This window comes from Oryctolagus cuniculus, chromosome 19 (assembly GCF_964237555.1).
Source record: "Oryctolagus cuniculus chromosome 19, mOryCun1.1, whole genome shotgun sequence".
NCBI classification, from domain to species: Eukaryota; Metazoa; Chordata; class Mammalia; order Lagomorpha; family Leporidae; genus Oryctolagus; species Oryctolagus cuniculus.
Window position 1 is genome coordinate 42818570 of NC_091450.1, and position 12230 is coordinate 42830799.

General features: G+C 62.6%; 1 protein-coding gene and 1 long non-coding RNA gene across 3 annotated transcripts; one reads left to right on the forward strand and one right to left on the reverse strand.

Annotated features, from left to right (window-relative positions):
* Positions 1 to 980: 980 nt before the first annotated feature.
* TFR2 (transferrin receptor 2) lies at positions 981 to 12182 on the reverse strand. Of its 2 annotated transcripts, none has more exons than XM_008257995.4 (20): positions 12114 to 12182; positions 11479 to 11520; positions 11020 to 11080; positions 10563 to 10788; positions 10261 to 10447; positions 8136 to 8276; positions 7950 to 8061; positions 7734 to 7856; positions 7290 to 7406; positions 7013 to 7152; positions 6516 to 6679; positions 5800 to 5919; positions 5441 to 5523; positions 5274 to 5337; positions 5114 to 5181; positions 4956 to 5032; positions 4784 to 4868; positions 4468 to 4695; positions 3886 to 4026; positions 981 to 1585 (listed from the first exon to the last, which is right to left on the reverse strand). In XM_008257995.4, exons 3-20 carry the CDS (start codon positions 11050 to 11052, stop codon positions 1328 to 1330), a joined length of 2367 nt encoding a protein of 788 aa, XP_008256217.2. In that variant the 5' UTR covers positions 11053 to 11080; positions 11479 to 11520; positions 12114 to 12182; the 3' UTR covers positions 981 to 1327. The 2 variants fall into 2 exon arrangements, with proteins under 2 accessions (XP_008256217.2, XP_051703662.2); XM_051847702.2 differs by having other exon boundaries at positions 11011 to 11080.
* LOC103348618 (uncharacterized) lies at positions 3943 to 10413 on the forward strand. The gene is made up of 4 exons (XR_011384556.1): positions 3943 to 4092; positions 4439 to 8371; positions 9587 to 9686; positions 10278 to 10413. It is a non-coding gene; the product is annotated as an uncharacterized lncRNA (long non-coding RNA).
* Positions 12183 to 12230: the final 48 nt, after the last annotated feature.

The window sequence follows — 12230 nt, forward strand, 5'->3', positions numbered from 1 at the left end:
TCCCCAGATGGCCATAATGGCCAGCACTGGGCCAGATCAAAGCTGGGAGCCAGGAGCTTCTTCTGGGTCTCCCATGTGGGTAACAGGGGCCCAAACAAAGGGGCCACCATCTGCTGCTTTTCCCAGGCCATTAGCAGGGAGCTGGATTGGAAGTGGAGCAGCCGGGACACAGACCAGTGCCCATATGGGATGCCATCACCATAGACAGCGGCTTATCCCCTGCATCACAACACCCACCCCAATAATCTTATTTTTTGAGTTTATGCTTTGGAAGGGAAATTCGCCATGACAGTGGAGGGTGGGTTCTGGGCTACGAGGTCCCTGCTGGCAGCCAGAAACAGCTGCCACCCTCCTCCCCCAGCAGGACCTGGGCTCATGAGCTGTTCCCACCAGTCTGGGGGGCAGCACCCTGGGTGCCTGGGAGGCTGTGCCTAGGAAACGCGGCAGTAAGTAGCAAAGAAAACATGGCCGATTGACAGCCTGGAAGAAAGCATTGTTTCTGAGTTTTTGTTTTTAATTAATTTATCCGAAAGGCAGAGTGAGGTTTCTTTTGCTTGTTCACTCCGCAAATGGCCGCAACAGCCAGGGCTGAGCCAGGCTAAAGCCAGGAGCCGGGAACTCCATGTGGCCTCCCTCTGGGCGGCAGGGTCCAGAACTGGCTGCCTTCCCAGGTGCGTTAGCAGGAAGCTGGATCGGAAGCAGAGCAGCTGGGACTCACCCAGGCACTGGAATGTGGGATGCAGCATCTCCGGCCAGCCGTGGCTCAGCCCACTGCGCTACAGCGCAGGCCCCTGAGGCACTGAGCCGGGTCCCCACCCACCCAGGATGGTCTCTGGAGAAGGGTCTTCATTTTTGTAGTTTCCTACAGCTCAGCCTTCCCCACCAAATTCCTGCGATCTCTCTGGGCCGCCTGCCCAGCCCTCCTGTAAGTCTCAAAGGAGGAGCGAGACGGGTGAGGAAGAACCGACAAGCACTAGACAGACAGTGGCCTCAGGTTTATTGAATCCAGACCCCATGGCCCTCCCTCTGCGGAGCACCTGTAGACACAGAGTCACTATGCCACCATCTCTCCCGTGAAGACAGCGGCCACGTCCCAGGCCTGGCCAACCTTCCAGAAGGTGGAAGGGGGCTGAGAGTGAGCGAGGGGATGGCTAGGGAGGAACGGTCGGTCACCTCCTCCCACCCGCGGGGCCGCGGTCTGCGCCGAGGCTGAGGAGGGGTCAGTGGCCCGAGCCGGTCACCTCGGTCCCCTTGATCGCTGCAGCAGCGGGGAGAGGAGGTCCCCGCAGGGCCCGGCGGCAGGGGCGCCCAGGAGGGCTGGCGGCCCTCAGAAGTTGTTATCGATGTTCCAGACGTCCCCGCTCAGCGCGTTGGCTGCCCCTTGCAGCGTCCAGGTGAGCAGGGCCAGCTGGCGCCGGAAGCGGCTCTCCTGGAAGCCCAAGCCTGGCTCCACCCCGGAGTCGGTGCGCAGCAGCCGGAGATGGTCGAGCAGGGCGCCCAGCGTGTGGTCCCCGCGGCCCAGGAAGATGTGGCGGAACGGGGAGTCGGCCGGCGACACGTACTGGGACAGGAAGTAGAACTCCACCTGCGCAGACAGGGGCGTCAGCTCGAGCTGGGGGGCTCCAGGCCGGGCTCTTTCCCGCCAGGGGCCCCTCGGTGATCTGGTAGCTGCTAGCTGGCTTGGTCTACAGCCAGGAGCAGCTCAAGTCCCACCTCCCTGTGGCTGCCCAATCAGGAACAGCCGTGCTCTTACGCCATCAGTTGCCGGGCAGGGGACGTCCTCCCGCTAAGTTGGGTTCTAGCCCCCAAGCCTTCCTCTCGGTCGCCCCTTCACTTCCCTGCCCAAGGCCTCAAAGAACAATCTGTTGTCCTGCCGTTTCTCTTAATACCACACCTCTCCACACCCCAGCCACTCTGCCCTACCTCCCCCAATGTCCACAGCCAGGGTCAAAGGTCAAGGAGACACACAGTCCTGCCTGATTCTGCTCCTAGTCACTTCTGACCCGGTGCTGTTCTCTGGCCTCACCTCCTCCCAGCTGGCTGCCGGCCCCTCTGCTTCCTCCTGCTGCTCCCTGGGCAGCAGGCGGGCCTCCCGGCAAATACCAGAATCAGCCCGCAAAGATGTTTAACCGACCACTGACAGCAGCCACTCCCGCAAAATCGGAATCCCCAGGGGCAGCTCCCTCGTTCACTCAGAGCTCCCAGCAACTGCCATTGCCACGCCCCTCCTCCTCCCTCAGTACCCAGGCTGGGAAGCCGCACATGGGCCCACAGCCACCCTCAGACAGAGCACTGCCTCTGTGAACTTCATTTCCTCTTCAGCCCACTTACGCCATCGCCAAAATCCTTTCCCAACCTCCCCTCTGCCACATCACGCACTGCTCAGAAACCCTGCCGATTCCCTTGGCGCCCAGACCCTCAAATTCCAGCATCTTCTCCCGGCGTGCCATGCTCCAGCAAGCGATCCCTAACCCACTCCTAGGCGCTCGGCTCCCCTCTGCCTCTGCACTGCACGGGCGCTGCTGTCCACGCCCTGCCTCTCAGGAAAGCCAGGCCTGTGTCACCACCACACCCTGGTTCTGGGGCTTTTCTTTGTAGCAACTCAAGTTCTGCCTGTACCTCAACACCCAAGTCACAGTCTAAAACAGAGGTCAGCAAACTCCCTACAAAACGCCAGACAGTGGGTATCTTAGGCTTTGCAAGCCAGACTGTTCCTACGGCAACGACTCAGTGTGGCCACTGTTGCACTCAAGCAGCCACATGAAAACCAATGAGCATGGCTGTGTTGCAATAAAACTTTATTTACAAAACCACGCAGTGGCTGAATCTGGCCTGCTGGCTGTAGTTTACCAAACCCCCTGTCTGAGCTACAAAGTTCTGAGTCTGGCCCCAGCTCTGCAGTCCTGGGTCCCTTCCTGTCCACCCTGAGCTGGAGCCATGCATCTCATACAAAGGTGCCTCCTGACCCTGGGAGAGACTGTGGGAGAGCGGGTGTCTTTTTTGTATTTCTGCAGAGGTCAAACCAAGCAGAAGTTAAGCCAAGGTCCGTGAATGAGAATGGACCCAGCTGGTTCTCCATGTCTGACCTCAGGGTCGCAGGCGTCTCGGTGGAGGGGGAAAGGAGCAGGAGAGAGGTCAGAGAAAGAAGCAAGGAAGAAAAAGAGGGATGGGCTTTGGGCTGGCGCTGTGGCACCGGGAACGAAGCGGCCCTACAAGGCAGGCATCCCATGCTGGAGCACTGGTCGGAGTCCCAGCTGCTCCGATTCCTGTCCTACTAATGTAATGCACCTAGGAAATCAGCAGACAGCCCAAGTGGGAGACCAGGACCGAGTTCCTGGGTCCTGGCTTTGGCCTGGCCCAGCCCCGGCTACTGTGGCCATTTGGGGAGTGACCCAGCGAATGGAAGCTCACTCTCCCTTGCTCTCTCCCCTCTCCCTCTCTTTGCCTTTCAAATAATAAATAAATAAAATCTTTTTTTAAAAATGGAAGGATAGGCTTTGTAAACAGAGGCAATATGCGATGCCAAAGGAGGCAGCCGGAAGCAAGAAGGTAGACACTTCCTCCAGGGATCCTCTCTGGGTTTCGCCCAGCTCACTACCAGAAGAAAGAGAGCGCTCCACATTCCAAATTTCTCTAGCCTCTTCCACCACCCAGGCCTTAAGCTTGTCCTCTAAGGCTGTGGACCACCGTCGACATGCTTTCTGGAGGTAACTGCGGGGCTCTGCTAGATGTTGCCAGGGTGACTGGCCCTCCCGGTCCATCTCACCATTTGGCAAGGGCAGGCTTAGCTAGGCCCAGAGGACGCGCAGGGCAGGGAGCGCCCTCCACCCCGGGCGAGGCCGAGGGTCCCTGGGGGCGGGGCGTCGGGGCGGGGCGGGGCCTCACCCGCATAATGCGCACGTTGTACATGCGCATCAGGCGCTCGTCGCGCTCCTCCGAGCTGTAGATCTCCTTCCGCAGCTTTTCGGCCGCCCGGATGTAGTCCCCCCGCGCCGAGTACACCCACTGCAGGGTCAGCCCGCGGGCCTGAGAGCGGAGGCGCGGGCTGGGGCCGGCGGAGGGGCCAGGACCCCGGCCCAGGATGGGTTCAGGGTACTAGGGGACGGGGCTGGGACCCGGAGCCTGGCAGGAGCGGGCAGGGATCGGGGCACAGAATGCTGGGGGCGGGGGTGGGGGGGTGGACAGAATGGAGGGGAGGGGAGGGGAGGGGAGGGGAGGGGAGGGGAGGGGAGGGGAGAGGAGAGGAGAGGAGAGGAGAGGAGAGGAGAGGAGAGGAGAGGACTGGACTGGACTCTGGCGTTTGCGGAGGGCAGGGCCCCCGGGGCTTAGGGGACCAGGGATGGGAGGAAAAAGGCCAGGGTGCCACAGGGGACCCAGGCCCCGGGGCTGGGGGAGCCCGGGCCCCACCGTAAGGGGATATTGTGCCCGCCACCCCCAGAGGCTAGGACCGCGGTTGGCATCTCGGACCTTGAGGTCCCCGGAGAACTCGTTGAGGCTGCCGATGTGCCTGAGGACCACGTCCCCGTAGCGGCCGAAGTCCAGGGGCAGCAGGTGATCGTGGCTGAGCCGGATGAGCAGCAGCCCCGCGAGCTGGGCCACAGCCTGGGCCACGGCGGGCAGGCGGCCTCGCAGCATCCTGTGCAGGTTCTCATAGGTGTCCTCCTTCGTGTGCAGGAACGGGTAGGCCTGGTCATCCTGCCGGGACACGGAGCGGCTGGGGCAGCACGTGGTGCGGGCGGACGGTGGGGCTGGCGCTGGGGGCCAGGGCGGGAGGCTCACTCACCTCCAGGAAGGAGAACTCAACGGCAGGGACCCCCGCGAAGGCCGTGAAGGAGTAGGCACTGCTGTCCATGGGCAGGGGTCTGATCCTGGGGGCAGGAAGGTTGGGGGGAGGGGCTCCATGGGCTCAGCCGCCCCTCCTCCCATCCCCCCAGCTCCCTCCCACCCCCACTTACACCTCTGCATCCCAGCTGGGATTGGTGACCACCACCTGCTGGTAGAGGGTCTGCCCACTGTGGTTAGGGGAGTCCACCTGGGGACAAGGTGCGGGCTGGGGTCAGCTCTGTCCGCACCAGCGCCCCTGCCTGAGCTGTGCTTCCCAGCGGGCTCTTGCCTGCTTCAAGATGCTCTCAATGAGGCTGATCAGAAGGGGGCTGGTCTTGGCGTGGAATTTGTCATCTCCTGAATGGGCAGAGGGAGATGGCTTAGGCTTGGTGGGCAAGAGGGCGGACCGGGAGCTTTAGGGCCCGGGGGCGGCACTGTCCCCGGCTCACCCATTACCGCGTTGTCCAGGCTCACGTAGACCACGGCCTTCAGGTGCAGCACGCTGAGGTAGCCCTGTGTGTGTGTGCAGGTGGGGTATGGGGGGGGTGTTCAGGGTATGGAGGGGAGCCCCCAGCTCACCTGGCTGTCAGGCCACCTGTCCAGGACCCCACGTCACCTCCAGCCACTCGGTGGAGCCCACGCTTCCAAAGTCGCCCCCATCCCAGCTGATGAAGAGCAGACTTCTGCGGGGCCGGAAGCCTGGGGGGCAGAGGGAAGGGGCATGGCTGGGGCCAAGCAAGGACCCCCCTCTCTGTGTTCCTGTGTCCCAGTCACATCTCTCTCAGTCTGCCTCACCCTGCGTCTGCCCTGTCTCAGCTCCGCCAGTGCCGAGCTGGCTTTGCCTACAGGAAAAGGAGGTTCGGCGACAGCCGGGGCTGTGGAGGAGGCAGCTTTGGAGCCCAGGGCATGGTTGCCACCCTCCCAACTGCCTCTGGTCCCAGCCCCAGCACCGCAGGGCCCAGGCCTTGACCTTACCGTTGCTCACCATGGAGGAGAAGGTTCGCACCAGCTCCAGCAGGATAGCAGTGCCCACGGCAGACTTGGCTGCTCCCGGGCCCCAGGCGTCTCTCTGGGCTCCAATGACAACATAGTGATCTGGGGAGGGCGTGTTGGGGGCCCAGCTCTTAAAACGGGGCCCCACCCCTCACGGCTCCATCCTCTCCGCCAGCCCCATCTCTGAGCTGCCGCGTGTCGGCCACCCCAGTCCTGTCCCCTTGGCTTTCCCCAATGGCCTGCTCCCTCGGCAGGGCGGCAGGGGACACTCCCGACTCTGTTGTCTCACTGCTCCTCAGGTTCCGCTGGTTGCTGGGTCCCGACAGGTTTTCCCCTCTAACTCCCTGCTCCCATTCCCACCTCCAGCCTCCTCGTCTGAACCCCACCGCAGGCCTCCCTGCTCCTGCCCGGTGGCACTTACCTGTACCACTTAAGCCCTGCTCTCTCTAGGTGAACAAGCTGCGTTGGCCCCCCACCAGCTATATCCGGTTAACGCTTGAAAGGGTCATGGCTCTCATCTGACCTCCTTCATGCTTGGGTCTCTGTTACCCGCCAGCCCGGGGCCTGCTCACCTCCAGCGCTGGAGGGCTCACTGTGGGGCAGCACTGCCCGTTCCGCTGCTGGGTGCTCCATCCGTCCCCGCTCAGCCTCTGTCCACCAGCCTCCCTCCCCTGTCCCCTCTGGGCAGGTAAGCATACCTGGCTCCGAGAGGCCCTCGATGCAGCCAAAGATGTTGTTAATGGGGGTGGAGGCCTTGTGGTTGTTGACCTCAAGGAGCAGGCCTGGCCCAGGGCCCAGGTGATAAGGGGGACCCGGCAGGTGCCCCTGCCATTCCTGGGGGGCCACAGGGCCTTTGAGCTTCCTGGAGAGGAATAAGACAAAGGATTGGCAATGGCCGAGGGCCAGGCTACAGAGGAACCCAACACCCACTCTTCACCCTTTCCCTTTCCCTCCCACCCGCCTCTGGCTCCAGCTCTCTGCCCCTACCCTGTGTCCAAGGGGGCAGTGCAGCCCAGGCTGCCCTGGACAGTTGTGCAGGGCGTGTCTTGCACCAGCGCCCAGGAGAGCTGGGTGGGAAATCTAGCTGGAACTTCATAGGCCAGTCACTCGGTCCTGGCCAGAAGTGTGTCCGCCCAGAAGAAGGGTCACCTTTTTCTAGTTCACCTGCTCCCCCCGGCCCCCTCCTGCCTCTCACCCCAGCAGCTGGGAAGCAATGTCTCCACTGATGGGCTGGGCTGGGATGCTGGGGAGGCCTGAGGATTCCACCGGAGGGAACTGGGTTTGGTTGAAGGAAGGGAAGCCAGGTGTGTAGGGGTCGCCAGTTCCCAGGTGCACCTGTGGTAGAAGGGGTGCCCACCCTGAAACTCTGGGCTGGGCTTCCCTGAATGGGTGTGGAGGGTCGGCCCCCTTCCCAGCAAGGAGGCATGGCCTTGGGATCCCAGGAAGGCACTGCTGGTTTCCCTGAGACTCACGTGTCCATACACAGCGCGGTGGCTGGCCAGGCCTAGCTTGTGTGCGTCCAGGGAGAAGTCGGCTGGGTCTGGGTATATGAGCACCCCCCTGGCGCCAAAGGCCTGGGCGCTGGCCACCTGTGGGAGCAAGGCGGCCACAAGGCTCCTTCACCCAGAGAAACCAGTCATGTGGGACAAGACAAGCGAGCACAGTTTACAATGCACAGCCTTTGGCCTGCACTTGTCTAGCCTGTGGGTGGCACCACTTGGCCCTTCAAACCCGACGGTACCCCACAGCCCCTCAAGTGATTGCTCCCTGCCTGGCTTTTGGTTCCCGCCAACATTTTCTTCCTACTGGCTTGTCTCTTTTCTTTTTTCCTTCTGACAACCTTCCACCCACTGCCAGGGGGCATCTGGTCCTGGAGCCCCCCCAGCTCCACGCTGTCCACCACCAAGGACCCTCACCTTCTGGGCAAAGCTGGTCACACCCACGCGCACCAGCAGGAGGCGGCCAGCTGGCTCCACGCCCCTGGCCCGCAGGTCCTGCAGGTCCTCCGGGCGCCCATAGTGGGCGTACACCAGCTCTCCCTGGGGACACAGAGGACGGTGACCCGTGCTACCCGCCCTTCGAGAGAAGGGACCGCGCTGTCCCACACCCTGGCACGGGCAGGAGGCACTCACCGTGGCGTTGCCCGTGGCGCTGTAGGGACAGTAGGCATCGGGGTCCTCCAGCTGGAGCTGCTCCCCGGCTCTCCCGGCCGTGTCGACCCAGTGCAGGGTGTTGGGGTGCGCCCTGAGGAGTGGAGGTGGTGAGTGCCCCTGGCCGCGCGTGCACCCGCTGCACGCCCGCATCCCCCACGCACTCACGGGTCCGGGAACTGCAGCCCCACGTAGTGCGTGTCAGTCCACACATGGTCCAGCTTCTGGCGGGAGAGCGTGGCGAGGATGTCCTGGGCCAGAGCAGCCATCCCGGCTGAGCCGGCCACCCGTTCCCGACGGCTAGTCTGTCTGAGTGGGGAGAGGTGGCGTTAGGGCCTCGGAGGAGACGGAGAGAAGAGGGAGGATGCCAGAGACGGAGCTGCCCCAGGCCCGCGGCGGCCAAGGTAAGCGGGTGGAGGCAGCAGACCCTCCATCTCCTTCCTGTGTGCCTGGCTCTCGCCTCTGCCATGGGCTTACCCGCACAGCCCGCTGTCAGTCGGCTCCCCCTATGGCCTTTTTGCTGAGACAGACCCTCTCCCACCTCCATTCCTCATCACAGAAGACCCCTCTGAGGGCTGGCCTGAGACACCAGGCAGCCTGGAGGCTCTTAGTTGGTTAGTTGGTCAGTTAGTGAGTAGATAGTTAGTTATTGGGCCAGTGCTGTGGCCTAGCAGGGAAAGCCGCCACCTGCAGTGCCGGCATCCCATATGGGCACCTGACCCAGCTCTCTGCTATGGCCTGAGAAAGCAGTAGAAGATGGCCCAAGTCCTTGGGCCCCTGCACCCGTGTGGGAGACCTGGAAGAAGCTCCTGGTTCCTGGCTTCAGATCGGTGCAGCTCTGGCCATTGCGGCCATCTGGGGAGTAAACCAATGTATGGAAGACCTCTCTCTGTCTCTCTCTCTCTGCCTCTCTGTAACTCTGACTTTCAAATAAATAAATAAAAGATGTATTTATTATTATTTATTTGAAAGGCAGTGTAACAGAGATGGTGAGGCAGAAGCAGAGAGGGAGAGAGATCCTCCATCTGCTGGTTCACTCCCCAAGTGGCCATAAGACAGGGCTGGGCCAGGCAGAAGCCAGGAGCCGGAAGCTTCCCCTGGGGGTCTCCCACGGGGTGCAGGGGCCTAAGGACCTGAGCTATGCTCTGCTGCTTTCTCACGTGATCCAGCAGGGAGCTGGATCAGAAGTGGAGCAGGCAGGACTCAAACTGGCACCCCCATGGGATGTCGGGGCCACAGGCAGTGGCTTCGCCTGCCATGCCACGGCTCCAGCCAGTCCTGGAGATCTGAAGAGAGAGATGCTCCGCTTCTCATCCCCCCAGGGCTTGGAGGAGGCAGACTCGGGCACTCGGATGTGGGGTGCGTGGACTTGTCAAGTGGGGGTCTTAAGCACTGTGTGGATTTTGAAGTAGTGCAAAAACATAGTGGGCCAGGGTGTGCAGAGGAAAGGGGTGGGGCGGGGCGGGGGGAGGGAACAGATCAGCAGGGACAGCTTGATGGCCTGGCTTCACAGGAAGAGAGTTCCACCCCAGGAGAAATGGTCAGAACCTGGAAGAGTAGAGCCAGGAGCAGGCATGGCAACACGCACTTTAACCCACTAAACTTCGCACCTTTCAAAGGTGCATCCGTTCTGCCCTGTGTGCCTCCGGCTGGCTGTTCTCCCTGCTGCACAGGACTTCACAGTGTGCACCACCGTTATTCTCTGGACCCACTGAACAGGTGGGATTTCAGTCACTCAAGCTCCAGGGGACGTGGGGGTGGGGGTGGGGGCGGACATGGCACTGGACCCGAACCGAGGATAATGGCTGAGCTATGGGTTTTACTTTCGTTTTGTTTATTTGAAAAGCAGAGAGGCAAAGATAGACACAGAGAGCTCTCCCATCCTCCCCAGCAGGGAACAGCGCCCACTGCAGGACGAGACACACACAGGGTGCCTTTGCTGTGCCTCATGACTGCCAGTCTAGAGGCGAGGTCTGTGCCCACAAAGGCACTTGTTCCTGGCTTCCTTCTCTGGTTCCCTGTATCACCCCTTCTCGGCGCCCCTCAAAACGCTCCACTGCCGTGTGTCCAGCACTCAGGGCTCTCCTGGCCCGTCCTGCCTCTGTCTTGTACAGAGCCTCACCCCCCACACACCTCAATCCCCGATGCCCCTCCCCGCCCAGGGCTGTAGACCAGGGAGGCCGGCAAGGCGGGTGGGAGGGCTCAGAGGGGGCCGACAGAAAAGGAGGCTCAGTCTGAGCTGGCAAGGGGGAGGCACTCTTCACAGCCAGGTGGGGGCCAGGCTGACGCTCACCTCATTGTGTCCTCCAGGTGCCCCTCCCCCAGGTGCCGCAGGAACATGGCCTGGAGGTCGCTCCAGTACAACGTGCCCTGGTGGAAGTCCAGGCCCTGCTCGTAGTTGACATCGTCGCCGACCACCAGCACGGAGTCCCCGCAAGCCTGGCAGGTCCCTCGGAAGGCCACGTAGCCCAGAAGGAAGGCTGGTGGGCGGCAAGACAGGCATTGTCCTTGTGCCCCCATCTGGACCCCAGGGATCTCCCCCAGCCCCAGCCCCAGCCCGGGGCCCTGCATTGTGGCGGTGGGGATGGCTCTCACCCCCCGTGAAGATCAGAAGGGCGGTCAGGACCAGGTACGGGGCAGCCTTTTGTCCTGCTGCTGCCCAGGGTATGTTGCCGGGACGCCCTTGTCTAGAACCCAGGGTCTCGGGGCCCTTCAGCTCCATGGGGCAGAAGCTGGCCGGTGGCTCGGCCCCCTCCTCCCCTTCTTCCTCTTCCTCCTCCAGATGTCCTGGCTGGGGGCCTTCCACACGCCTGTAGATGGTCTGGGAGGACCAAGGGGACAGCTGTTGCTGATGGGGGGTGGGTGGGCATGAGACTGGGGAAAGTGGTCCGGGGGATGGGGAAGGATCTGGTGCTAAGAGGGTCAGCAACTTTGGGGCAGGGGTGACGTCTGGGAGGTAGGCTGAGAGGGAGGGCAGGGGGGGGAGAGGAGGGGCCAACCCTCAGGGTTTGAGAGGGGGCTGAGGGCCTGTCCCCCACCTTACTGGTCTTACCGCTCTTCGGAGTAGACCCCAAAGTGGCTCCATATCCTTGTCCCCTCCTGAGCCCTGCAGGCTGATTCCCAGCCCCCCCCCAGTGACAAAACCGTTTGTGGGAGCCCCCAGGGCCCCTTATCAGCCCTGGCAGGCAGCCGGAGCCCAGCCGCCCTCCCTCCCTAAGGTGGCCTCAGACCCGCCCTCCAGACATGACCCCAGCCCAGGCCCAAGCAGAGGGGCTGTGCCCTCCCTGCCAATCCCTCCACAGCCCCACTCCTGCCCCCACCCTGCAAAGCAATCAATTTTTTGACATTGGGGCAGACTTTGGCCTCCTAGTTCCTGTCAGGGGTGGGGGAGGAGGCCAAGTAAGGAGGGGGCAGGGTGTAGATGTGGCTACCCCCTCTCTCCCACTTCCACCCCTCCCAGTGCACAGGGGGGCCTCTTCCCAAGCCCCCCACACCACTGTGGAAGGCTCACCATGAAGACCTGGGCCCCCTCCTGGTCCAGCCTGCAGGATCCCTGGGGGTGGGGGTGGGGGTGGGAGAACCTAAGCTGGATCACACAGTAAGGGGCTGGGGTTTGGGCTCCCATGAGGAGCTCTCTCTGGAATCAGTCCCCTGCTGGCTCTGGCAAGGTGGGAGAACCCGCCCCCCCCCCAACCCAGTGATTGCTCCAGGATAGGGGTCTGGGGTCAGGGAAGGAGCCCTGGCCAAGGTGTGGGCAGGGCTGGGTGACCTTGGGCAAGTCATGGCCCTCCTGGGCACTGGCGCCTCTGCTCTCGGTGGAACTAGGATCAGGGGTTTTCTGCCTCTTTTGGGTCCGGGACCCACTCTCTGAGAGTCTGAAGAAAGGCTGGGTGCCCTCACCCCAGAAACACATCCCAGGCGCAAATGACTGCAATTTCACCCCAAGGGCGCAGGTCCCCAAGCCCCAGTGAAGAGCCCAGAACAAGCAGCTCTTAATGGGAGGGCTCAGGGGTCTCCCCGGGGAAACCCCAGCTCCTCCCCAGGTCCTGAAATTCTGAGCTGTTGAGATGTATCAGTGCCCCAGCGCCCGCCTCGTGCCTGTCACCGCCGGGAGCCCCGGGAAGGCACAGCGCAGTCCCGGCTCACCTGAGCTGCAGGTCCCGGGGTGTGTAAGCGCAGCTCGCCTGAGACTCCAGGCCCGGCGGAGGCCCCGCCCCCGCCCCGCCCCCGCCGCCGCCTCTGCTCCGCAGACCCTCCCCCAGC

Coding starts and splice junctions, on each gene's coding strand:
- TFR2 (XM_051847702.2), bottom strand. CDS start 11,052: ATGGAGCCACTTTGGGGTCTACTCCGAAGAGCGGTAAGACCA. Junction 8,062..8,135: donor GGGCTGCAGTTCCCGGACCC/GTGAGTGCGTGG, acceptor TCCACTCCTCAG/GGCGCACCCCAACACCCTGC. Junction 7,407..7,733: donor TGACCAGCTTTGCCCAGAAG/GTGAGGGTCCTT, acceptor TTGCTCCCACAG/GTGGCCAGCGCCCAGGCCTT.